The sequence below is a fragment of the Cryptomeria japonica genome, chromosome 11, assembly GCF_030272615.1.
Source record: "Cryptomeria japonica chromosome 11, Sugi_1.0, whole genome shotgun sequence".
NCBI classification, from domain to species: domain Eukaryota; kingdom Viridiplantae; phylum Streptophyta; class Pinopsida; order Cupressales; family Cupressaceae; genus Cryptomeria; species Cryptomeria japonica.
In genome coordinates this window covers 576975120-577001961 of record NC_081415.1, presented here as the reverse complement: position 1 = coordinate 577001961, position 26842 = coordinate 576975120, and the positions used below count along the sequence as shown (strand labels likewise).

Genomic DNA, 26842 nt, shown 5'->3' with positions numbered 1-26842 from the left:
ACTTTTTCTTTTGACAATACAACATGTCCTAACCAACAATTTTGTTCGTTGCAAAACAATGAATACCTACACTTCTCCACATTTCGAACTGGTCAGTTTATTGGAAGTTACAAATCTTGATATGTTTCAAATTACAATCATCTTGTAGCAAGCAATGCCATGCAAGAAACAAGCAAATATATTAATGGATAATAAGTGGAGATAAGCATATAAAGAATGAATTCCCTAGAAAATTTGCCTAACAATGGTTGAAGTTTGCATAAAAGAGGCAAGTTCAAAGGTTTTTAACTTGAGGTAGGTTCAAGATTTACAAGTAGTGATATCATTCCATCAAAGTGGCAGATAGACTCCCCAACAATGCACAATGGTGAAAGAATGTTAAACAAACACTAAAACCAATTCCAAGCTTAGGCACATGCATATCTTTAAATGGCATCTTGATTAATTCATGCTAGTAGAGAATCAAGAAATAAAGTTTTGTTACAAGAAGAATTTTGATGGTCATTTGTCTGTCAAATTAAAACGTATAAATAATGGATTTGATAGTCATTTGTTTGTCAAATTAATCTGTAATAATGAACTTTCTTAAAGTTAAAATTTTATCTGGAAAATTTGACAATTATTAAATTTTTTTTTTTAGTATATTTCAAAGCAATTATATAAATTATACTTTTCTTACAATAACAGCAGCCAGTTAAATCCCTTTAACTTATATTACACATCACTTTTTCCTAAACCTTTTTTGGTCTTTGTTTCAAACTCCACGGTAAGAATAAATAAATAAAATTACTAAACACATTAGACAATTACTTTCTTTTCTTTCTGGTCTTGATATCGAACTCCCTGTAGAACTGATTGCTGAAGCAAAATTATCATTCCAGCCACTTCAAATCGAATTTTTGTTCTGCAATTGTCACTTCAATATTAGGAAGGAGGCCAGACCATTGACTCGCCAAATTATCATCACAGATCACACGCCGCAAAGATGTAAGCCCACTAGCCGATTGAGGAATTCTCATAATTTTTTTGCACTCCCTCATGTCAAGATATTGTAGTTTGCTTAGATTACCAAATTGCGACGGAAGTGTCTCCAAGCACTGACAATCTGAAATGTCAAGGAATTCTAGCTTTCCAAGCTTACAAATTGAGTCGGGCAATTCTTCGAGTGCCGGACAAGCACCCAACGTCAGCCTTACCAGAGATCCTCCAACCTCCCCGAGATTTCCAGGTATCTTGTCAAGCTCATGGCAGTTTGTGATAGTTAGTTTTTCTAGGGAAGCTAAATCACAAATGCTAGTAGGCAATTCCTTGATATCCATACAGTAGCTAACATTAATCTCTTCTAGTGCACTCAGCTGTGAACACACCTCTAGGTCTAATGCTTCATTATCACTTTTGCAAAAACACAATGATAGTTTTCTGAGATTTTTTAAACAGCAGCAATAATCTTGAAGTGGAGGGACAGTCAGTTTTTCAAGATGAAGACATTTCAGTCGAGTCAAGGAACCAAAGGCTGACATACCACAAAGTTTAGTGTTTGTCGAATTCATGTTGAATATAATGAGAACTTTCAATTCAAGCATTGTCTGCACAACTGCAGGAAGAAAAACTTCATTTCCAGCAAATATTAATACAAGAACCCGGGCCTTTGGAAACTCCACCTCAGGCCATCGATTCTCTTTCTTTGGACCTGCAAAATTATAAAATATTTTGAAAAAATGAGGAAGAATATGGGCCACACTAAATTGGCTGAAGCTTGATGCATATGAGTATATCAGTAAACCAATTTGAAGCAATCCACCTGTGCGAATAGCAATAATCTCAGCAGCTTTGATATTTTCATGTGAGTGGTTTTCCCAGCTACAGAGTGGATCTAATTTCAGCCTTCTGCATATGTTTGCAGGTTGGTTTCGCTCCGCCAAATAAATAGCCAAGCTTTGCAAAACATCATGTTGAACTACATATAGTTCACAAGTGCTGCCTTCATTAATCCCTAGATGTTCTCTGAAAAAACATAAAAGTCAAGATATATTCAGTCTTCTATAGAAGATATATAGCATTGTATTTTATTTTCAAGCAAGAGTAGTAGCATTTTGATTATTAAAATTTCTGATTTGAAATCACTGAAACCAACCTCTATTTAGATTGTGCTGAAAGACCTGCAAGATTTTTTCTTTCAGATGGTTAATTTTACGATATAATTGTGGCATTTTCATCATTGCGTATATCTTTCTATGTTGCATTTTTAAACACAAGTTCAACAAAAATGTAACATAAGACACTCACCCTATATTATTATTTACAAGGCTCAATAGCCTTCGTCTTTCGAGTTCAAGCAGATTCTTACGAGCATGGCTCTGTTTTAAGTTGTGAGCATAAATCCAAATATCGAATAACATATCAACAGGGATTTTTTTCACTCCTGGAAACAATGCCAAGTCCAAAAAGCATTGTTTCATTTTCTCATCAAGCATTTCTATACTGACAGCCAGGTTCTTGAGAACCCCCTCTTCATGAGCTTGATCAATTGATCCTCCCTCTGAAAGCTTGTCTCGGGCATGTTCCCAGTATGCATCATCGCTCATTTTATATAGAGAACGCCCAATCACCACCAATGCAAGTGGTAATCCTTGACATTTTGCTGCTACCTGTTAACAAATTTTCGTTAGCACCCTACATAACCGCAAAGGATGGCCATTGGATCTATACAGATTGAACCAAACAATACCATGCCATCTTATGATGGCCATTAGATCTACACAGATTCTGATGAAGACAACCTCTGTTGCTGCAAGTTAAAGTAACCCGAAAGATGCAGGTACAGAATTAAACACAATAGAATAGATGAGAAATATAGTGTCAAGAGTAATACCAAATAGAAATCGATAGCAGAATCAGAAGTGAAAATACAGTGAAGATAAGCAATAGCAAAATAACTATCAGCAAAAACACAGGAATCTCATTATCAGGAAATAAAAACTACAAAAACCATTTTATTTGTACCTCTAACTTCCCTCATCACTAATTCAAAAAGTTCCCAAATCCAGCTATATAAAGGAATCAGAGCAGCAGCAGTCCCCTAATACAACTCTATTTATTTAACCACCAAATTCATCCTGCAGATGACGCTTGCTCCCTTTTCCCCCAAAAAACAGGGCAGTTCAAAACAATGCTATTATTAGAATAACAGTTGGGCCCCCGCTTCTGCCCCCCTCCCCCAACTTCTCCACTGAGCTAACAATTGAGGAAGCGATTCCCCTCACATTTTGAATTCTTGACCTCCTGGTTCAGATTACCCTAAATCTGCCTTCATGAAAGTCCAAAACACCCAGAAAATGCAAAAGCAATATATAAGAGTTTGTGAGCATGGTGCTCAAAATCCATCTTTTTGACACAAAGAAGGGCATGGCATGCCCTTCCACCATGTTAGGTACTTCTACAATTTTCACATATTTTCTTCCTCTGCTTCTAGCCTCCTGCTGAACCATAAACCATTCTCGGCCTAGCTCTGATTGCCTTTCTTTTTTCCTTGTCCTTGTCCCCTTGCCCATCTCCGAGGCATAGTCCATCCACCTCCTCCAAATTGTTCTCTTTCTATTGTTCTAGCCTCTTCATGTTTAGACCAAAATCTATCTGTCCTCCATTGAAAGCCAGTCAGACTTTTCACATCACTTGTCCAGCCTATTGTTGGACTTCTAAACCAACCAATTTAGGCCCAACTAAGCTATTCTTCTCTCTTTTCAGTTTTCTTCTCCTCTATGTTTTGGGTATCAAGTTGGTACCCATTCTTCTCATGGCTGCTTCTAAGCTAGCATTCATTTCTTTGTTTTCTGTTGTTTGTATTGCAACATCAAGCTTCATTTTAGCTTCACCATTTATTAGCGCTTTACAAAGTTCTTTTAACTTTACTTCTCTTTTCCTTGAATTGGGATCTTCAAGACTGTTAGAAGTACGGTTGTCGTTGCACCAAAAGATCAACCTGCTAATGCCCAATACAACCACTAGACTTATAGAATCAGCAGGAGGCGGTTAAGCCATGTCACAAACCCAAGCGCTACGCTGCACAGCACAAGGAGACCAAACAACCCCACCAATCCCCCCCCCCCCGCGCAAGCGAGGGGGTTTGAACCTATGACCCAGGCTCTGATACCACTTGTTATAAGTACTGTTGCCGTTGCACCAAAAGATCGACCTGCTCATGCCCAATACAACCACTAGACTTATAGAATCCATTGGAGGCAGTTAACCCATGTCACAAACCCGAGTGCTGCACTACACAGCACAAGGAGACCAAGGGCGCACACCTTGTAACAAAGACGACACTCTAGATCCTCCTCTGTTGTGTTCTCTAAAGTCAATATAACTTCATCTTCTCCCTAATCAAATATGAGGCCTCCAAAGATCTACATTTCTATTGTTGCTTCATCTCTACTAACAACTATTTCCATAGTTGCAATACCTTGAGCAACCTCTAATGATAGGCTGCATTCTTCTTCATCACACTCTTATATCTTCCTACTTCAATAGTAACCATAAATACTTTACCTTTCTTTAGGATAAAATAGCTTAACATATTCATCCCATTCATCCTATTCATTCTCCTCATCTTAAGTTCTATTTTGGATAACACAGATTTAACCTTCATCACAACTTCATTAGGAAAAAAATTCCAAGCATTAACTATTTCCTCTCTCAAACTCTTTGCAGAGCATATTTATGGTCTTCAATCCACTAGTAATCCTACCATCTCCTCAAGGATTGAATTTTTCATTTGTAATGTGCCTTGGAAAATAAATATTAGATTTGAAAACCCTTTGGAAACTTCTTTATTAAAATTTGCAAACAATAGAAATGGTACAAACTTTCAATAGAAATGAATTCTAAAAAAACCCTAAACTATAGCAAGCTTTCATGGAACTGATATTTAATTATTATAACATATTTGCATCTTGAAAATACACCAATTTTTCTGTCATAAATTGCTGCTAATAACAAATTACATCTGCTGCGACTTCTCACAAAATAGGAAGCAAAATGAAACCCGAACACAAACTGATCTTTACCTAACTTGCAAGAAAACTATCCAAACTCCACACCAAGGTTTATTATGATAAAATAACACTGAATAAAAAGAAATACCAACAAATCCACATCCAAAAATCTTCCATAAACATCTACAACAAATAGAGAACTCAAATCCCAAACTGCCACTTCAAACCCTCGCTTGCAAGCCAAAACTCTAAAACTGTTGAATCCTTAAGCACAATGATAATCTTTGAGCGAGATTATTCTATGGTGATACTTGACTCCCGTCTTAGACCACCTGGTAATCCCATCCTTAAATCACTTGGAAACCTTCAAACATCCCGTTCTATAGTCTCCTTCTCCACTGGTTTATCAGCCACTGAAAAACAAGCATAAGCTTTGATAAAATCTGCAACATGAATCATTCCAAAATGGAGCCAAATCCAAGGATATATGAAAACACTTTCAAACTTAAATTTGGCCCAAAACCATTTTAGGAATTGCATGCAGAAAATATCAATTAAATGCAAATAAAGATTAAACAGAAGAATGAAAAACACAGAAATAATAACAATGAAGAGACAATTTTTAATGTGGTTCACCCAAACTCGAGCTACATCCACCAAACAGAGTCCAATATTATTATCCAGTAAATCGAACCGATTACAAATAGCAATCTCTTGCAACTCAATACTGCTACAAAATGCTACAAAATCTCAATGAAAACCCTTAGCTGTTTTATCGAGACTTATGTCGGTTACAAAAAATAGGGTTAGTATATGTCAGCCAATAGAAAAATAACTCCCATTGCCCCTTGACCCCGTCTTGGGGGGCGCTTCCCCCAAACCCTTGTTGAATAATTTGGGTGGAAACTGCGCCGATAAAAGGGGTTAATTTAACCTCCGAGTCTGATTAGGCTCCATATAACAACAAACCACCTCTTAGAATAGAGGAAACTTGCATGAAATGGAAATAATCATTTTTGGCAACTTACATAAGAATTCATTACAAAGACATTAGCTGCCAAATTGCCCAAAGGTGCCAAGGAAACTTTTTGAAAACATGCACTACTAGCCAACTTTCCAAAGCCAACAAGTTGCTTCTAAAATCAAAACCCAAAATAAGAAGTTACTAATTTAAAATTGGTTGTTGTAAGAAATATGAATTTCCAACAACAAACAAGTATTAAATTAAAAATATTTCCCAAACTATCATATGATCCTTATTTACTATTTTGGGATGGTTGGACTTGCTATGTTTGGAAAAAAAAAATTGAAAAAGGGACATGACATCATTGTTTAACAGTTCAATCTCTAGCGTCCTAGACTCTATGGCTTGCCTCTCTTAAAGCAGCTCTTGCTCACAAGATTGGTATGTATTGCCACCAATCTTTACCATCTTTTCAGAACTTTTTTGTTTTGGCAAACGCTACAAGTGGGGGTAGCTCCCTTAAAATTAATACCAAAAAGAGAAAATTACATGTTTGAATGTTCAGTGTTATATGCCTATTTGGGCTTATGGGTGTACAGTGTTCTAAACCCACTAGCCAGTTCTAACATATGCTCAACTTGCTCAGCCAATAGTAGATTGCTGTTGCCTGAGTAAACAAACTTCAGAAAAGTCTCCATATTTTTCAAGTGAAGGCATTCTCTGTAGATCTTAATCATCTCCGTGAGTTTCTTATCCTTCTGAGATTTACTGAAGTCAATGGTATCACAGAAAAAGCCCCTTCTTTTTACAACTGTTAAATACCTTTGCTTCACCTTTCTTTTTCTTTACCAGTATTCTTATCTTGATTTCTTATCGCTTACCTCATACTGCTCCAACATCTAACATAATTTCCCCAACTAAAACTCCAATTTTCACAAAGGTTTGTTTTTGCCTCTTCCTTTCATAATTGTTCCAATTTGATTATTCTCTGTCACATCACATAACAACTGCAACTCTACGTTCATAACTTCATAGCCATAACCACAGCTCTCATCTGAGCTATTCAGTATTGTCCTCCATAACAGCAAAGGCTGTCCGACAAAGTCACTACATCCAGCATCTTTGAATGCTCTGATATCAAATTTATGTAGAAAACCTATGTTGCTGCAAATTAAAGTAACCCAACAGATGCAGGTACAGAAATGAACACAGCAAAAGAGAAGAGATACGGTGTAGATGAGCAATATCAAACAGAAATTGACCAAAGCAAAATCAGAAGTGAAATGCAGAGAAGATAAGCACTACCAAAATAACTATCAGCAGATTATTATCACAAAATGAAAACTACAAAAACTCTTTTATTCATACCTCTCTACCTCCCCTCAGCACTAATTCAAGGAATTCCTACGTACAGCCAAACAAAGGCATCAGACCAGCAGCAGCCTTTTAATACATCTCTAATTATTTAATCAACTAGTTTATCCTGCGGATGAAACTTGGTTCCCTTTTCCCCTAAGGAAAACGGCACTTCAAAACATTGCTATTCTCCACTAAGATAACAATACTGGAAGAGACATTTGGTTAGTCCCTGATACGGTGGTGCATCAATTCAGCTAAAGAATATCATATCATCCTATAATGGCAAATTCAATGGACTTTCAGGTTCATTTAAATGATTAAATGGGTACATGGGTAGACAGAGGCATAGCTCTTTCACTAAGGGCTTGTTACATCCTCCTTCAGGAATGCTTTTCTGCACAAAGACCTCATAGCAAAAGAGGGTCAGAGCATCTTTTTCCCCAAGCAAAGGTAGGTCGCAAGTGTTGTAAAATCATCTGAAAGTGTGCCTGGACATAAGAGTAATCTTGTATCCCTCTGCTTCAAATGACATTTTTTTAAGATTAACGTTTCCAAGCCACACATCACCTAACATGACCAAAATATTCTAAGGCTCCTCACTACTAAACCATTCCCTTAGCCTTCTATGACCACCTTGAATGCTCAGTAAATTAGTCACTGCTAGAGCCCCAGGAATCCTCACTCATATGCTCTAACAAATCTTCTTGATATCTGGAGGCTTGAAACTTTCTTTAAAATGATCTAGTCTCAAAAACATTCTGAGAACCAATAGAAGAATGGATAATAAGAAAACAACATAAAACCTACTTTCAATAGATAAACAAATATAAAGAAGGTTTATTTACTAATATATTTTCTTTCTGCCTTATTAAGAGGGCTGTTCCTGAATGGAGTGGCTAACAGATTACGATGGTTGAACTCATGTTCAGCTTAGAAAACACCATGGCAGAATATCAATTTTGCAAATTCTCCCCCTACTGTCACAAGAATGCATTGGGTGTATAAGGATCAAAACTGGAATTTGGCTTCTTTATTGAGAGTTTGATGTTGAAGTTTGATCCCAACTTAGAGTTTATTAACAATCCACATTCATGACTGGAAAGAGCCCTAGGCAGAAAATGAGAGAGTATATTCTAGTCTCACTATAAACTTGAGATAGCCTTGTAAGAGACAGGGTCCAAACATACCACTTCCTCATCTGAAATGATAAGCATTGGGATGACATGTCCACACCACCTCCCCATAAAAAATAAAAAGCTAAACCAAGCATGGTAACTTGGCCAATTGGCCAAGGAACTTTACCATAAGGTCTTCATAGATGAGGATGTGATAGATAGGTCATGGGAAGTGTTGTGACGTTTTCACACATCGCCCCATTGCAAATGGGGACCCCCTACTTTTTAGGTCCTTTTGGTCTTTTGGTTTTGGTTCTTTGGGTCTTTTCACAGCAACCCTTCGGTCTCCCCAGTCTACAAGTGTTTCTAATGAATTCTGATCAAGTCTGCAAGTCGTTTGAGTGAATTTGTCTAAGTCGAACTCGTTTGGTCTATTTTAGGGTTTTCCTCTTCAAACTTAGGTTTGAGGTCTTTTTCTTAGGGTTTTGGGAAAATTGAGTGTTGCAATGAAATCAAGACCCTTCAAGGAACCTACCAATGAAATTTGAGCAATAAGTTTCACTGCATCTCAAATTGTCTTTATTTGGCCAAAAATCAAACTTACTGTTTTTAACAATTTCTATTTTCAGCAAGTCTATTTTTAGTAAGTGTCGTCCTACCCTAGTTTCCCCTAATTTTGACGTTTTGAAGTACTTACTATTTTTAGTAAGTCTATTTCTGGCAGGTTCATCACAGGCAGAGGTCCCGACACTAAAGGCAGAGCATTCCTGAAAATCTTTGTCTAAATCCAATTGAAAAAAAAAGCAAACAGTTGATAAGAGAAATGACTAAGTGTGAAATCCTTTCCTGAAATGGAAAAGCATCAAAAAATCTCTGAAGGCACAGAAAATCTACTTCAATCCCAAAATGGCATCCAAAGCTGGAAAATGAGCAAAAATGGAGGTAAAAGCATGAAAATTTCTCAAGGCAATGAATTCCTTACTGTTATCACAAAAGCTTGCACCCTTGCTAAGCTATCGACTCAACAACCTTGTGAAACATTGAAACAACCCCGAAGTGTGGAACCTTGCGCAAGGGGGTTGAATCTTCGAAGAAGGCCGGCTTCCTTCTCAATCTAGGTGCAGGTGTTGAACCAACTCAACACTTCAAAACTAACTCCTAAGCCTATCCTAACAACTTGCAGGTGTAAAGGAAGAGAGAATTGCTTGAAATAAAGGGGGGTGATGCACCAAGAAGAGATTGTTTCTCTCCCTACCGAAATGACACAAGGAATTAACTGAAAAACCCTGGAAATGCAAAACTTCAGTTGTATGCAGTGTTCCACGGAAACGCGTTTCCCCCTCCTAGGCCCAAGTCCCCCCGTCCCCGAAGCCCGTCCCCGAAACTTTTTCCCTTTGTCCCCCCATCCCCGAAGCCCGTCCGGCATCCCCCCATCTCCCCGTCCCCAACATCCGTGGAACACTGGTTGTATGAATGATCCCAATACATGTGTGGAGGTTAGAATTTACTAGGTGTCAAGAGGGGAGAAGGATTCCCACAAGTCACACTCAGAAGACAAGCTAACACAGCATACATGTGAAAGAAAACCACAACATACACTTATAATGGAGGTAAGAACACATACACAGCATGCATAAGTTAAAGTAAGGCAAGAATGGTAGTTTCAATTCATTCAAAGGCCAAAGGCCAAACTTACAGTTGCATAAATGCAAGATAAATACAAGAGAAGTGGGAGAGCATAGAAAAAGCTCAAGGCAGCAAGGAGAGAACCCTTTACAATGAGGCTTAAAAGCCAATATATAGAAAATGGTCACAAGGGTGATCATGACCCCTGCTATCAGTCTGGAAGTGCATGCACTTGGCTTGTACATGCAAGCAACCTAGCCATACCCACAAAGGGAAACCCTGAGAAGGTGGATTGACTGACCTTCCAAAGTCAGAGTATGCAGTCATGACACAAGTCACCAAGCATGGCCCCGTACCTCCCTTGATGGAAATCCTGCCAAAAACATTAAATGCACCCCTGTGGCTCCACAAAAAAAAAGTGCATAAGTCACCAAAACTGTCGGAGCATTTAAAGCTAAGTGTCGATCACGCCATCCGGAAGTGTTGCCAGCCAGAAGGAAGTTTGGAAGACTTCGGAGACCTAGGTCACCGTAGTTGGGGAACTTCGAAGACTTGGGTCACCGTAGTTGGGGGAACTTCGGAGACCTAGGTCACCTAGGGGTTCCGGAGTTCTGGGGTTGAAGAACAAGGAACTTGGGAACCTGGGGGTTCTGGAGTTCCGAGGGAGAAGGAGAGGCGGCAAAGGGAAGGAAGTTTGGAACCTCGAGGTTCCGGAGCTCCAAAGGAGGAGAATAGAAGAAAAGCTAAGGGAAGGAAGGGAACTTCGGAACCTTGGAGTTCCGGAGCAGGAAAGAAAGCGGCTAAGGTAGAGAAACTCGGAACCTCGGGGTTCCGGAGTTCCGGAGAAGAGAAAAAGAGGGCCAAGGAACTTCCGATAAGGCAACACTTCAAACCATGATTTCACTGCTTTTATCCTTGATCAACTGGGGTATCAGTGGTCCATGGAACATATCTCTGATTGATTCTTATTAATGGACCAAGGGTGTCATAAAAATGACAACACTTACCATGGCAAAAATGCATTCTAAAAGGAGACATAGTGCCAAATTCAGGTCATGGAAGAATTTTCCTCCAAGTCAAGTTTTCCTCCACAATGTGATTCTAGCGCTCAAGTAAGGGGGATGGCCGCCAAATTGAGGAGGAATTTCCTCTCAAGGAAAAATTCCTCCATCACATGGTTCTAATGCCCAAATCAGGGGTCAGGGTGCCAAATGGGGTAAGGAAGGATTTTTCCTTCCAAGGCCAAATTCCTTCACTTAGTCAAATTCCCCCCTCCCCAAGCTAGAGCATGAGAGCCAAGGTAGAGGTCATGAGGAATATGTCTTCCAAACACAAGTTCCTCCATAGCATGGATTCAACACTCATGCATGGAAGTAGAGCGCCAAAGTGGCCTCTTGGAGTAATTTTCACGTTTCCCAAGAATCCTTCACAACATGCAAATTGCACCCAGACTCAAAGGTAGAGCACTAGATTGGGGTCTTGGAGGATTTTTTCTCCAAAGCACAAATTCCTCCACAAGGTTGTTTCAGCACCCAGACATGAAGAATATCGCCAAAACAAGACAAGGAATTAATTTATTTCCTTCCAGGTGAATGGAATTCCAGACAAGGTAGAAATTCACCAAAATTGGGAAGGAAATTCAAAATTTCCTTCTCAGGAAGAAAATTCGCCAAAGTTGGTGAGGAAATTTCAAGGCAAGGAAAAATTGTCCAAGATAGAATTTGCCCTTTCCTGAGTTCCAGAGCTCAAAAAATGAAAAAAATCCTAAAAAATAGGAAAAGTGATTGATTGGTCAAAAATCTCCTTCAGAAGAAGATAAGCACAAAAATGTGAAAAAATTCTTTTAGGACAAAAAAAATTCTCTACAAAAATTCTCTCTCCTAGAATTCCAGACATATAGGGATCATTTAGAAGTGGAAAAGATTGTTAAAATTCTTCCAAGGCAAGAAAATCTTCCAAAATGTCTTTTGTGAGCCTAGAAAGATTCTTGTAAAGGATGAGCTAGCAACATGCAAAGAGAATATTCCGTATTAGTGAAGCACAACCCGGAAAATTATAAAAGTTCCTATGATGGTGGGGTCTATTTGCATGGTGAGAATCTATTGAGTGCATGGCAGAATGATGGTGCATTTATTGCTAGTGGACATCTTGACCAAGTGGTGGCATACTTAATGCATGGCGGCTACGATATTCTAGGAAGTGATGGTGCATTCAATGCACATTGGGCGAATTTGGAGGTGATGGTGCATTTATTGCACAATGGGCAGTTCTAGCTTTAATGGGGCATTTCTTACATATTGGGCAAATTTGAAAGAAGTGCATTTAATGCACAATAGAAACCATTTTTGGCAGGAATGTAATTAATTAATAATGGGCATAATGGGTCATTAATGTTTATTCCCACCTCGTTGCATCATGTGTGTGGAATCTTTTGGGTCAAACCTTAATCAGCGTTTGCATGTAATCAAGGCTTGAGGCCTATATAAGGGGGTGACCCCTTCATTTGTAAAGCATGGAGTTTTGTATGAAATTGTTGCGATAAGTTATTGAAATTATAACAGTGATAAATTGTTCTCTGATGGTGTTCACTTAAGTTATTTTTCAAAACCTGCATGGTTTCAACTTTCTTACTTAGACTAGAATTTTATTTTCCAAGCAGTTAGATAAATGAAATTGATTGCAATGTTATAAGGAAAAGATCGTATGCTCATACCTTTTGTTGGTAGCTGATTGTTATCAACAATGTAAGGTTGGACTGAGCCATTAAATCCGAATTATTGAATGGATATTGCTCTTTGATGGTATTCATTGATGATTTGAAATCTTTCAAACACGACCTTGAAGATTGCACCCGCTTCATGTAATTGTCTCAACATAGCGAAGTGAAGTGTGGTCGATCCTATCCTAGACATTGCTATCTACTAAGTTCTTAGTTTTAGCTTAGTCTTCATAAACCATTTCCCCTTTAATTTCAGTTAATTCCAATTTAGTTCATTCAAAGTAGAAGCATCACAAAGTTGCCATATCTGAAGGTGAAGTTCCAGCCACAGAAAAGATGTGAAAGAATGATAAACGTAAGTCCCCTTGGATTACCAGCAAACATCTCCCACACAAGCCTATATCCACATAAAGTCACTAGTATGCAGTTGGAACCTTGGAGTCAATGTAAGATCTTCCTACAGTATTAGCATACATTTGATTTTGATCAAGAGAGGATAAGGTGACCATTGGGAAACTTTATTTGTGTTGGTGTGGTCACAAAACACCCGTCAACAAGAAGGAGAGACAACTTCTCCAAAAAATGAAGTAGAGGTATTAAGGACCTTTACATTCACACTCGATCATAAATCAAGGAGGGGAAATGGAGAGAACTGCACTGACGAAAGCAGGTTAAATAATGAAGTCTTTAGGCTCTAGGACGAGAAGGGAGAGGACTAACCCACTTAACCAACTCTAAAGAGTTCTCCCACAACAAATGGTTCAATGAATGTTATTTATGTTATTTATGTTGAAGAAATCTAAGGTTAACCACTAGACTCTTCTGTTTGACATATAGAAAAATACATACCAGCTTGATTAGCTCAAAAGCTGGCACCATTTTCTTAGCTAAAATATCTTATATAGCTTACAGACTTGGTCTAACATAAGCAAGGTAATAATTGAAGCCCCCAATCTAAGCATTAGATTACATGCTAAAACTAAAGCTAAACCATTACCTAAGTGCTGGAATAGCAAGCAAATAAAGCTAAAATATCTCCTTGCAGCACAGATAACTTTGTGGGTATTATTTATGTTTCAAAGGATGGCCTTTACCCTGGAGACAATGGAATATCTACTCTGCCCAGGTTGGTGAATTGCTGAAAATTTTCCTTAGCAGCCAATCCCAGAGGTTGCCCAACACTTGGGCTACAAAAGGCTAGATCTAAAATACTTCCCTAATTGTCCTATCAAATTCCTGTTAAAACTAAGCCAATATAACAATGCACTAAACAGAATTTGAAAATTGAGAAACAAAATGCGATACAAGAGGTTAGTACGCCTTTGGCTTGAGGATGCCTACAGAGAGGAGTTGCCCCTTATTGTGCTCACTCCCACCTTGTTAACATTATCTTCAAATTAACCATCTTTTCAACTTTCATACTTTATCACCCAAAACCACAGGATTGTTGGGTAGTTCTGGAATGGGTAGCTCTGAGCAAATAGTTCCAGAATTGATGGTTCTGGAACAGGTAGTTCTGAACAAAAAGTTCCAGAATGGGTGGTTCTGGTACAGGTAGTTCAAGAATGGATAAGCTTGCACTTGAAGCTGAAGACAGCAAAGAGGATGCACGTTTGCTCACAAATTTTCTGATGCAAGAGAAAATCAAATCTTGCAAACGAGAAATAAAAATAGTAATCAAGCACAGCAGAATCATAAGTCAAAATACAGAGAAGATAAACAATACTACAATAACTATCGGCAAAAACACAGAACTTACATTATCAGAAAATGAAAACTCCAAATAACTTGTACCTCCCATCACCACTAGTTGAAGAAGTTCCTATATACAGCCAAAAATTTTAAAAAGTGCCAGAACAGCATCAGTCCCCTGAAACAACTCTACTTAATTAACCAAATAGTTAATCCTGCAGATGACACTTGTTCCCTTTTCCCTTAAAGAAAAAGAATAGGGCAGTTCACAACACTATAATATTATAAGAATGTCCGTTCCCCCTCCCCCCACCAAACCATTTCTCCACTAAGCTAGCAATCCTGGAAAAGACATTTAGTTAGTACCTGATTCAGTGCTACATCAGATTCAACTAATGAATATCATGTCATCCTATAGTGGCAAATTCAATGGACTTTCAAATTCATTAAAATGAATACATGGGTACACGGGGAGACAGAGGTATACCTGTTTCACTAGTGTCTTGTTATATCCTCTATCTGGAATGCTTTTTTGCCCAAAGGCCTCATAACAAAACAGGGACAGAGCATCTTTCTCTCTGAGTAAAGGTAGATCATAAGTGTCGTCAAGCCATCTGAAAGTGTGCCTCGCTGTAACAACAGTCTTGTATCCCTTCGCTTCAAACAACAAATATTGCAGATTACTGTCTTCTGGCCACACATCATCTAGCACAACAAGAATATTTTGTGGCTCCTTGCTACTAAGCCATTCATTAAGCCTTCTGCGACCATCTTGAATGCTCTGAAAATTAGGCTCTAGTTCTCCAGTAATTCCCACCCATATGCTCTCAAGAATATTCTGAATATCTGGAGACTGTGAAACTTTTTGAAAAATGATCTTGTTTCCAAAATATGCTGAGAACGAATAGAAGAATGGATTATTAGAATACAACATAAAGCCCAATTTTTACAAATAAACAATATATGGTATATTTACCAATCTATTTAACAAACATAATTTACTAATTTACCAATTGATTGAATCTGTATTTCATTTCTGTTTCTTTTCTTTCTGTCTTATTAAGACACTTGTTTATTTCTTGAATGCAATAGCTAACAAATCACATGGGTTGAACTAATGTTCTGCTTAGAAAACACCTGGCAGAATATCAATTCTGCCAAATTCTCCCACCAATGTCATGAGAATGCATTGGGTGCATTGGGTGTATAAGCATCAGAACTGGTATTTGACTTCTTTATTGAGAGTTGGATAGGCAAGTCTGATCCCAATTTGGAGTTTGTTAACAATCCACACTCATGACTAGAGAGAGCTCCATACAGTAAATGAGAGGTCATATATTCTAGTCTCTCTATAAATTTGAGATAACCTTGTAGGAGACAAAATCGAAACATGCCACTTCCTCAGCTGAAACAATAAGCAATGAGCTAAGGTCCACATCACCTCCACACTGATAATTAAAGCTAATCTAAGCATAAGGAATTGTCCTATTGGCCAGGGAACTTGACTGTAAGGTCTTTACAGATAAGGATCTGATTGAAATACCAAACATTGGAAAGAGAGACAACCCCAAAAAATAATGGTTTGAGGCACTAGGAGCCTTTAGACTCTACTGTAATGGCTGTTTGATTGATATGTCCCCACTACCCATGAGTTTTGCTGCTTAGTAGCTGTTTGTGGATTTTGGGTTGTAACTGTTGTTTCTAGCAAAAATTCCTTGGGGCTTTTGTTGACTCCTTAATAGGAGTTTTTGGTGTTAGCGATTTTATTGGTGTTTTTGGTGCTGTGTGGCTCTTATCTGGAGGATGTTTCCTATCTGCAATTTGGTTTTTGCTTAATGAAGAATGATATTGCTGTCTCTATTTGTTTTGGTTTTCATCTGTTCATTTAGATATGTAAATCCAATTTTATGTGATGTGTGGCCAAAATACTGTTTTTGAAATGAATGAATTGCAGGAACAGAGCATATTATGGAATTTGTTAACAGGGTTGAACAGCATTTCTGAGTCTTAATTGCTGGAAACAGAGATTCTATCTGCATCATTTTTCGTATCAGCAATGGCCCAAAGGGGAGTCCGCATGAATTAGGTTGGAAGTGCAGGAGGAATGCAGACCCTCAAAGAAATGCTGCTAGGGTTTTAGACCCTCCGGAGAGGCTTACTGAAGCCTTGACAAGCCAAATTGCCAAGGGAAAGGTTGCTATTTCCAATTTTAAAGGCAAGCTCAAACCTGATGTATTTCTTGACTGGGTCCAAGAGTTGAAGTGCTTCAACATGCAAGACATCAACAAGGATGATCCAAAAAGAATGAAAATTTCTGGGTCCAGGTTGAAGTTGCACGCAGCCCTGTGGTGGGAGAACATGCAGAGTTTGATAAAGACGAAAAAAAGAAAAAATTAAAATCTGGTCTAAGATGCTGAAACATTTGAGAGCTCGATTCTTGCCCTCTAATTACCAGCAGAAATTGTTTCAAGAATTTTGAAGTTAGAAACAAAGGGATCAATCAATGCAAGCTTATACTGAACAGTTTATGAGGTTTCAAATTTGAACAGATGTACCAGAGAGTGAAGAGAAAGTGGCAGTTTGATATGTGAATGGACTAAAGTTTCAACTTCAAGGCAAGATTGCATTGGTGAAAATACCTACAGTATATGAAGCTTATGTGTATGCTTTAAAGGAAAAGGAAAAACTGAACCGGAAAAATAAAATGGTCAGTTAAAGGGGAAATAACAATCAACATAATTTATAAAGGAAATGAAAACTCTTCAGAACTTGCCATGAGTGAAGAACTAGGAGGTAAGAATGAGAAGACTGTCTTGGGTTTAGAGGTAGAGGACAAGGACATCAATCTTTTGGCGATTGGAGGCCCTTGAGATTTTTCATTTGTAATGAAACCCCATAAACCCAAGAGTGCCCTCAAAACCCCATAAGGGTGATGATGGCCCAAGAAGACGAGGAACCTCCAACTGGCGACATTGAAGCAAAGACAGGAGAAAGTTTAATGTTGCCAAGAACATTAATATCCAGGAACAAAGAGGCCCCTAAAGCTGATTGGAGGAGAAAAAGTGTCCTTAAAACTAAACGCCAGTGTATGGGCAAGGTGTATAAGGTGATCGTAGATGACAGATCTACTGACAACTTGGTAAGTACAGAATGGTTAGCAAATTACGGTTTACTTATATTCTAAAATCCAACTCTTACAAGCTTGTCCAGTTGAATAAGGACCATAGTGTACTTATGGATAAATTTGGTCTTGTTGCTTTCAAAATTGGTCCTCATGTGGATGAAGTGCTATGTGATGTGGTGCCAATGGATGTGTGTCATTTTCTATTAGGAAGACACTAGCAATATGATCGGAAAGTTATCCATCATAATTGGGAGCTCTCTTATGAGATACAACAAGAAAGAAGGAGATATCTCCTAAAATTTTGGAAAGAGGTAGGAACATTGAAAGTGGCAGCTATGTCTCTTCTAGCAGAAGCCAAATTTGAGTTTGAAGAGAAAAAAAAATATTTCTAGGTGAGCCAAAAATAGAGCTAGAGGCAGATTTGGGAGCAGAAAAGACAAATAATTTGAACAACCAAAATTTGATGTGGAATTGCAACAATATTCAACTAACAAGATTACAGATACGCCTCAAGAGATAGATGTTGAAGTTTTAGTTAACTGTAGCCTTTACTCTCATTGGATTGAAGGGGATGGTGAGTTGTAGGATTATAAGGATAATCATGGAAAACATCCCAAGAATGTGCTCAAGAGTTTGGTCAAAATGACTCATAACTCAGTCTGAGAGCAGCGATATGAAGTATCATTGGGACATGTTGTGATTTAATCACACATCACCCCATTCCAAATGGGGACCCCCTACTTTTTAGGCCCTCTCGGTCTTTTGTCTTGTTTTTTTGGGGGTCTTTTGGTGGCAGTCTTGTCAGTCTCTCTGCTTTGCGAGTGTTTGGGGGTTGAATTATCAAGTCTGCTTTTCATTTGAGTGAATTTGGTGAAGTCTAGGGCTCGTTTTGTCAATTTTAGGGTTTTTGCCTTTAGTCCTAGATTTTAGGGGTTTTTGTTAGGGTTTTTGAAAAACCGAATGCATAACTGGAATCAGGACCCTTCGTGGAACCTCCCAATAAAATTTGAGCGAAATCGGAGCAACTTTCTATTTTTTAGGGATTTTAATGTGTCCCGAAATATCTTCATTTGGCCAAAAATCAAACTTACTATTTTTAGTAATTTCTATTTTTAGAAAGTTTCTATTTATAGTAAGTCATCCTGCATCTTGTTTTGGGCTCTAGCATTGACGTTTTGAAAAGTTTCTATTTTGGAAAGTTTGTTTTGACAAAGACCATTCAGGCAAGCAATGAAGATTGAAAATTCACGACTATTTCCAAATCCAGAAAGCTAGAAGCAAACATACTGGATCAAGAATGGCTAAGTGTTGGCATCAAGTCCTGAAGTGGAAAGTTCAAAAATCACCCAAGTGAAGGAGTCTGGCATCAAGGAAGGAAGAAATGTTAAAATTCCTTCCATAGTGCAAAATTGCACCCATGAAGAAAATAGAGCGCCAAGAAGGATCCTTGGAATTCAGGAAAGGGATGGAATTCCATCCCCAACGCAAAATTCTGCCCTAGTCTTGGATAGGACGCTAAAAGAAGCATTCCATGGAAAGTGAGGAAAGTGCAAAATTCCAAGCCAAAGTCAAAAACCCACCCTAGGAAGCAATAGGGCGCTAAACTCTAATGCTCATGGAATTCAAAGGAAGTGATAAAATCCTCCTTCAAGGCAAAATAGCACCCAAGTAGCCACTAGGGCACTAAAGTGGCAATGTCAAGGAAAAATTGAAAATAAAGGGATTTCTCCTTCGTTGAGTTTTAGCGCCCAAGGCATGAGTCATGGCACCAAAGGTAAGGAGTGAAGGAAAGCATAGAAGACATTGAATTCCATGCCTTGTGAAGAATTGTGCCTTAGTCCAAGGAGGGGCGCCAAATAGGGGTAAGGATGGAAAATAGGGAAAAGGATGAAATCCTTACCTTGAAGGAAATTCCACCCAAGAAATTGACAAGGGCACCAAACAAAGGAAGACGTGGAAAGCACAAGAAATAGTGAATTCCTTCCTTGCATGCCAATAGTGCTCAAGGTGAAACAAAGGCGCCAAAACACACAAGGCATGCAAAATCTCAAAAGGCTAAATTCCATGGCAGGAAAGAATCCACGCCCATGCACAAAGATGAGCTTCAAAACGACTAAGGCATGGAAATGATGATGAAATTCCACCAGAATTCCACACTCAAGCCAAAAAACTAAGGAAATTATCTAAGGTATGAAAATCCAAGGGTAATTATCTAAGGTATGAAAATCCAAGGGTCAAGGAGGAATGGAAAAGTGGAAATCCCCTTAAGAAAAATGCATGGAAAATTCCTTCCGGAGCAAGAAAAGTCAAGCCAAGGAGACGAATTAGGTGAATCTTGAAGAATATTCCAATTTCCCTCCAAAATTTTAAAAATGGAAAGTAGTGAGTTGGCAAAAGAATATTCTAAACAAGACATGCAACTCAATGCCATAAAGGAAGGTTCCATTTGCATGGCGCAATGATTGAGAAGGTATGACGCGCAATTAATGAAACTACCAAATTGGATTCCTCCCAACTTAGCAGTGCAATTGGAGAAATTCTATATAATCGTGAAGATGCATTTCATTTCTCATGTGCAGGATTTAAGAAAGAAGAATTGGAGAAGTGAAGAAAGTCATACTTAGAGAGTTTTTCATCATTTTCAAGGACCTTTTCCAAGATGACGGAATCAAGCAAGGCGGCTACTATCACCAGGCAAGCATAGATAAAAGCAGAAATGAAGGGTTTTCTTCCAGATTCCAAGATTGCTTCTAGGTGGAAGGAGATTAGTGATACAAACTTAGGCACGTTCAACTTGGTTGCCTTCAAGATCAAGGTGTTTGGAACAGCAGGGCACAATCCATTCCCTACAACTATCAAGTTGGTCAAAAGTGGAATTGTTGCAGCAATTGGTTTTCCTCTTGCTAGCCAGTGTCTAGACTTGATTCTTGAATGTGCAAAGCATTAAAATCCGAAGCGGAAGACAATTTCAACGTCAGATGGCAGGGTGTTGGTGACATTGACTCCAGAATCAATTGATGAAGCCTTCGGAATTCCTTCAAACCATTCCATGACATACAGGACCATAAATGGAGCTAAGGCAGTTTATGAAGCAGAACCTGGCAAATGTGCGGATATGATCAATAAACAGTGGTTGCTAAAGCCTAGGCCGTATGTCTCCAAAATGCCTAAGGTTCTCACTATCTTCGAATTCAAACAGGAATATGTGGACTTGATAAAGATGCTAAGCAGGATAGTGGGATGTTCACATACTGTGAATTTTGAACCATGGAAGTTCTTTTACATCGGCGAAATCATGAATTCTAATGGGTTAGTGGATTGGGCCAGGTTGATCAACCACTACTTGCACGAACAGCTGAGAGATTTGAAAGAAAGGAAGTCCCAATCCTTCTTCATGAGCTCTTACGTGATTTATATGCTCGCAAGAAGGGGAAGTTTTGACGGTCTATCGGCCAAAGGAGTCATGGGTTGCGGACTGGCATAGCTAAAAGTGCAAGAGTGTTATCCTCAACTACATCTTCATAATACTAATTCTTACAAGCTAGCGAATGACACCCTCACTATGTACTTGACAAGACTTATGCAGAATGAATTGCACACAAGCGTGTCACCATAGGCTAGGGCCCTAGTCCAAAAAAATGGAGCCAAGTCCTTGCAATTTCCAAAATTCACCTATATCAGGACACAGGGATTCTCATTCCTGTCATACAAATTGCCAAGGTATCCATCCGACAAATTGGTACTGCTTGAACTCATGAGGCAGTTAACAACCTATGATCAACTACAGAAGAAGAAGAAGCAGTCCATTGAATTCTCGGTTGTCCTAGGTGATTATGTGGAGGTGTGCCCGAGTTTGGAGGCAGATGAGAAAGCAGCATAGGAGTTGGCATTCTATCGCCTAGCATTTTACACATCTAGAGCTCAATATGATCCTTATTGCAAAATCAGAAAGGTTGCTAGGGTGAAATTTATACATAAGTTTCACCTAGAAGACTATTGGGCAAGTGCCAAGGATGACCTTGAAGTTCGGAAGAAAATGTATTCCAGACTGCCCCTTGACACCATCAGGATAGGTGAAATAATGCAGGTGCCGGATCAAGTGAAGGAAGATTTGGACTTGGTGCAACCAAAATTCGAAAGGGTGAAAGATCAACCCATTCAATTGCCAGACTTGTCAAAACCTGAAATTTACAATCTAGACATCTTGGCCAGACCTATTTTAAAGTTTACCAAACATTGGGTTGATAGGCACATCATAAGGTTGAAGGAGGGAAATGTTCACCTGACTTTTCAGTTGATGGGAAGTCTAGATTCCCATAGTGAAGCAACTGAAGGATCTTCACAAGCTCAGGAAGAAGGAGAAATCCGGCTTGATAGAGGGAAAAGTGCTCCAAAAAGGCCGAGGACAACAAAGAAGAAGGTTGTCCTAAAGGAAGCCCTACAGAAGGCCCAACAGGAAGTCCAACAAGAAATTCATCAGAAAGTTCAGTAGGAAATGCAACAGGAAGAACCACTGCAAAAGAGAGCAAGGGTAGAAGGAATGCAATCACCAGCAAGTTCTTCCAATGTGTAGGAGGTAGAAATGTTTCCGCAAGAAAATCCAGTAAATCCACCTCCAAGCGACATCCTCGACAGTGCTCCAGCACAAGATATTCTTAGCGTCAGTGCTTCACATAGACCCAATCAGCTAGGACGTCAGAGACAAGAAATTCCTCCTCATCAGAAAGATACTCATCAGGATAGTTTCGTGGAGGCCATCCTTGGTGAGATGGAGGAAGTATCGCAGGAGCAAGAGCAGATGGAAATTCACAATCACTCCATTCCCGATCCTAATTGGCTAATGGAAAGATTAAGAAAGGAGCTGGAAAAGGAAATTGATCCAGCACGGGAATTAGAAGAGTTGTTAAAAAGAATGGATCAGCCAGCAAAGAAGAAGGCTCCCTGGAAATTCTCCAAGGTTGTGAGGGATGAATCTGGATCTTGAACCTTGCATATAAGTGAGCCTGCAATAGATAAAGGAAGGAATAAGATTAGGCCGGAAGATTATGTGATTAGACAAGTTGACCTTGGGCACGCTTCCACCGGACAGGTAATTGAAGACTTCGAAGGATCTTCCTTGGCCATGAGGGAAAAGATGCAGAAAACAAAAGCAAAATGTAAAAGATTGAAGGAAGAAAATAGGGCATTATGTGAATATATCAAAAGTCTCAAGCAGCCACTCAGGGAAGCAGATCCATCTTTCATTCCTCCTTCCTCCCTCCCTAAGGAAGTTGTTGAAGACACAAAAGTAATCAGAGTGATGGCCCAGAGTTCTAGGAAATGGGTGGAAGACGTATTTACTGTGGCTGGAAAGTTCATTGAAGATTTGGCTCAACTTCATACCAGATTTGTGGCCCTCCTAAACAGATTGGAGATAGCAGAAGGTTTGTGGGAAGATGTCCACATTTATCAAGACTTAACCATTCCACGACTTGGGGCTCTAATGAAGATTCCGAAGCAAACACATATTGATGGAAAAGTTATCCAAGAGAATGAAATTTATGACTTTTCCTGATGGTTCTGCATTGTTTGCTTAGGGAAGAATACCTTTGAAAAGTTCAGCATGGAGTCTTTAACTTTGAAAGACTCAATTAGAAGAGTGCGGGAGAAAGTCAATAATGTGATCGAAGCACTGTTCGCAAAGAGGCTAAATGAGGATGGAATAACGATGAAGTCCTTGAAATCAATTCTTCTTCTTAGGTTCTTTTCTAAAGAACATTTTTAGAATGTTTCCTCATTTTCCAACACAATGAAAAAGGCACAGGAAATGATTATGGAATGGGAAAACTTCTTCTCCATGAGCGAGGGAAAAATCACCTTGATGGAGTTTGACATTGGAAGTGTGCCAAGTCTCTCCGTAGGAGAGCTGGAAGTCGTCATCGGTAAGTTCATTGCGTATGCAATTAGTGAACGGGATAATGGTCATCCATTTTTGGACGAGAATCTTTTGACTGAGTAGTGGTGGCGCATTTATTGCTCGAATATTTTGACTTAGTGGTGGCCCGGTCCATGCATGTTGAATGCATGAGGAATCTTTTTGCATGTAGTCGTCGCATGAAGAATGATGGGCATTTATGTTTGCATGAGTAATCGTGGCGCATTTATTGCTGGAATATTTTGACTTAGTGATGGCCCAGTCCATGCATGTTGAATGCATGAGGAATCTTTTTGCATGCAGTCGTCGCATGAAGAATGATGGGCATTTATGTTTGCATGGGGAATATTTTGGGCAAATTTGATGTAATGGGGTGCATTTAATGCACAAATGGATGCCATTTTTGGGCTTATTGAATTAATAGTATATGGGCATGATGGGTATTAATTGTTGATTCCCACCTTGTTGCATCTCGAGTGGAGAATCTTTTAGGGTGAAACCCTAATTAGGGTTTGCATGTTTTCATTGCCCAAGGCCTATATAAAGGGGTGACCCCCCTCATTTGTAAAGAGAGGAGAGATTGTTGCTAAGAGTTTTTGAAGCAAACACTTAATACATTGTTCAATTATTGGTGTGTTCTTGTGTTGTTTTGAAGCTTGCATGGTCTCACTCTCTTCATATAGATTAGATTTGCTTTCATGTTGTTAGATGACCTGAATTTTGATAGGGTTGCTTGTTGCAAAGTTCATGCTCATACTTTTGGTGTGTAGCTGATTGTTGCATACTGTGCAAAGTTAGCCTGAGCCTCTGTTATATGTGTATGTTTAACTTAAATTACCAGTGGAGATTGTTCAATTTGATGGTTTCTGTTGGTGATTTGAAAATCCTTAACACACCCTCTGAAGATTGCACCACCTTCGTGTAGTTGTGATCTGCTGGCGAAGCGAAGCGTGGTTGGATTTCACATAAGTAGTCCCGTCTCCATGTTCATAAGATTAGATTAGTGTTAACCTAGTTTTCTAAACCCTTCACTCAATTACTTTCCGCACATTTTAAACCCAAAAAAATCTAAAAATCGAGCTTTCATTGCAAATCATTCGCATAGAAATCCTTGAACCCGCAAGTTTGTTAAGATCTTCTATAAGCATACATAAGGCCCCTTGGGTTAACAGCAAACCCATCAACTAACCGAGTCACGTCCATGCGCAAAAGGAACCTTGAGATTAACCGAGTCACGTCCATGCGCAAAAGGAACCTTGAGATTAACCGTTTGATCTTTCTTTGCAATCTTAGCGTACAGTCTGATTTTAAAAAAGAGAGAGTGAAGTGACCGTTGGAAACTTTATTCTGTGTTTGGCGTAGTTCTAAAAAACACGTCAACATGACAAAGGGGTAAATTTCAAATCTATTGGTGATAGCAGCAGTGATTATTTTGTTGGCTCTACATTGGGGACTTTGCCTAGTTTTGCCTGCCAAACCAAATGATGGAATCAGTACTGGACTCCTGAAATTGGGTTCGAAATTTAGCATGGCTCGGATTGTGCGAAGGATTTCCAAGAGAATATCTTGATGACATGCCTTCTGAAAGGTCTGTACCCTCATACTGGTGGCAATATGGTCCAGTTTTTGTAAACAAGGAGGTTCAGACTTTTTGAAGATGGGGAAGATCATGTAACAGCTGTTTAATTGATAGGTCCCCTCTACCCATCAATTTTGCTCCTTAATAACTGTTCGTGGATTTTTGAGTTGTAACTGCTGTTTCTGGCAGTTCCTATTTTGGGGGCTTTTGTGACTCCTTATTTAGGGATTTTTTAGGTTCTGTGTTGCTCTTATCTAGAGGAGTTTTCCTATCTGTAATTTGGTATTGCTTGATGAAGGATATGCCAATATTGCTGTCTCTATTCCTTTGGTTATCATCTGTTCATTTGGATTTATTGATCCAATTTTCTGTGATGTTTGGCCTATATACTGTTTTTGAAATGCATGACTTGTAGGAACAGAGCATACCATGGAATTTATTCACAGGGACTGAAATGTATTTCTGAGTCTTCATTGCAGAGAAAACCCACACTGTAAATCGGGGAGGAGAAAGAGAGAAAACTGCACCGTCGAAAGCAGGTTAAGGAGTGAATTTTTTCTGCTCTTGGAGGAGTGAGAGAACTACCCTGCTTGACCAAACTCGGAAGAGTTAAGCCCTGGCATAAGCAAGGGAATCACAAGCCCGCTAATATTTTCCTTTGCAGCAAATCCCTGAGGTTGTCCAATACTTGGGTTGAGAAAGACCAGATCTAAAATACCTCCCTCATTGTCCCGTCAAATTTCTGTTATAGCCAAGTCAATATAAAAGTGCACTAAAAAGAATTTGGTAATCGAGAAAGAAAATACAATACAGAAAATTAGCGCACCTTTGACTTGAGGATCCCTGCAGAGAGCAGCTGCCAAGGTTGTTTTGCCACTGCCCCCCATTGCGCTCACTCCCACCTTGTTAAAACGATTTTCAAACAACCGTCTTTTCAACTCCCATACTTGATGATCCAAACCCACGGGATTGTTGGGTAATTCTGGAACGGATAGTTCTGAAAGAGGTGCTTCTGGAACAGTTACTTCTGGAATGGGTAAGCTTGTCTTCGAAGATGAAGGCTGAAAAGATGACCCACGCCTGCTGCAAAATTTTCCAATGCAGGAGAAAATCCATCTTGCAAACGAGAAAATCCATGAGAAAATCCCTAAGAAAATCCTGCTGGCAATCGACAAAAACCATCCTGCCAACCCTTCAACAATCAGTGCTAAAACCTGGAGTGCAACAGCTAGCAATAATTGATTCAATCCTTTCACGAACAATCTATTTGTAATTGATTGATACAATTCTTCCACCGACATTATGTTAGTGGTACGTATGAGGAAGGGCCTATGGAGGGATGATATTGATACAACAATGGTGCGAATGGTGCGGCTATTTAATGAAGTCGGACTCTATTCATTAATAATCATTCTTGTGTGTGCAGTGGAGGCGATTAGAGCAGAGTGGAAACTTCTTCTCGAACCACGCGCAATCCTACGCGTTTGGCAGGGGACAATTGGACTGAACTCTTTGACTAGGTTTGTATCGAGCTTAAAAAGGTTCTCTTGTACTCCCACCAGAGGATCTCTCATGTTTTTTAAGCTCCTACTACTATTTTGACCTTAAATTGCTTACACTATAGTTATTTAGTTTAATGTGTTTTAGTAGTTTTTTTTGGTTGTATTTTGAAGTGCATTCGACTATGATGTGAGTGCATTTGGATTGAGCTAATATTTGGAACATGTCAAACTATATATTAAAAATAGGTGATTTCATA

At 39.0% G+C, this 26842-nt stretch overlaps 1 protein-coding gene across 2 annotated transcripts; it reads right to left on the bottom strand.

The window, feature by feature from the left end:
• Positions 1–624: 624 nt before the first annotated feature.
• Positions 625–26620, bottom strand: LOC131029498 (probable disease resistance protein At4g33300). Of its 2 annotated transcripts, XM_057960003.2 has the most exons (6): positions 25910–26041; positions 25512–25825; positions 14954–15360; positions 2287–2648; positions 1802–2004; positions 625–1690 (listed from the first exon to the last, which is right to left on the bottom strand). In XM_057960003.2, exons 2-6 carry the CDS (start codon positions 25555–25557, stop codon positions 873–875), a joined length of 1836 nt encoding a protein of 611 aa, XP_057815986.1. In that variant the 5' UTR covers positions 25558–25825; positions 25910–26041; the 3' UTR covers positions 625–872. The 2 variants fall into 2 exon arrangements, with proteins under 2 accessions (XP_057815986.1, XP_057815985.2); XM_057960002.2 differs by lacking the exon at positions 25512–25825 and having other exon boundaries at positions 25910–26620.
• Positions 26621–26842: the final 222 nt, after the last annotated feature.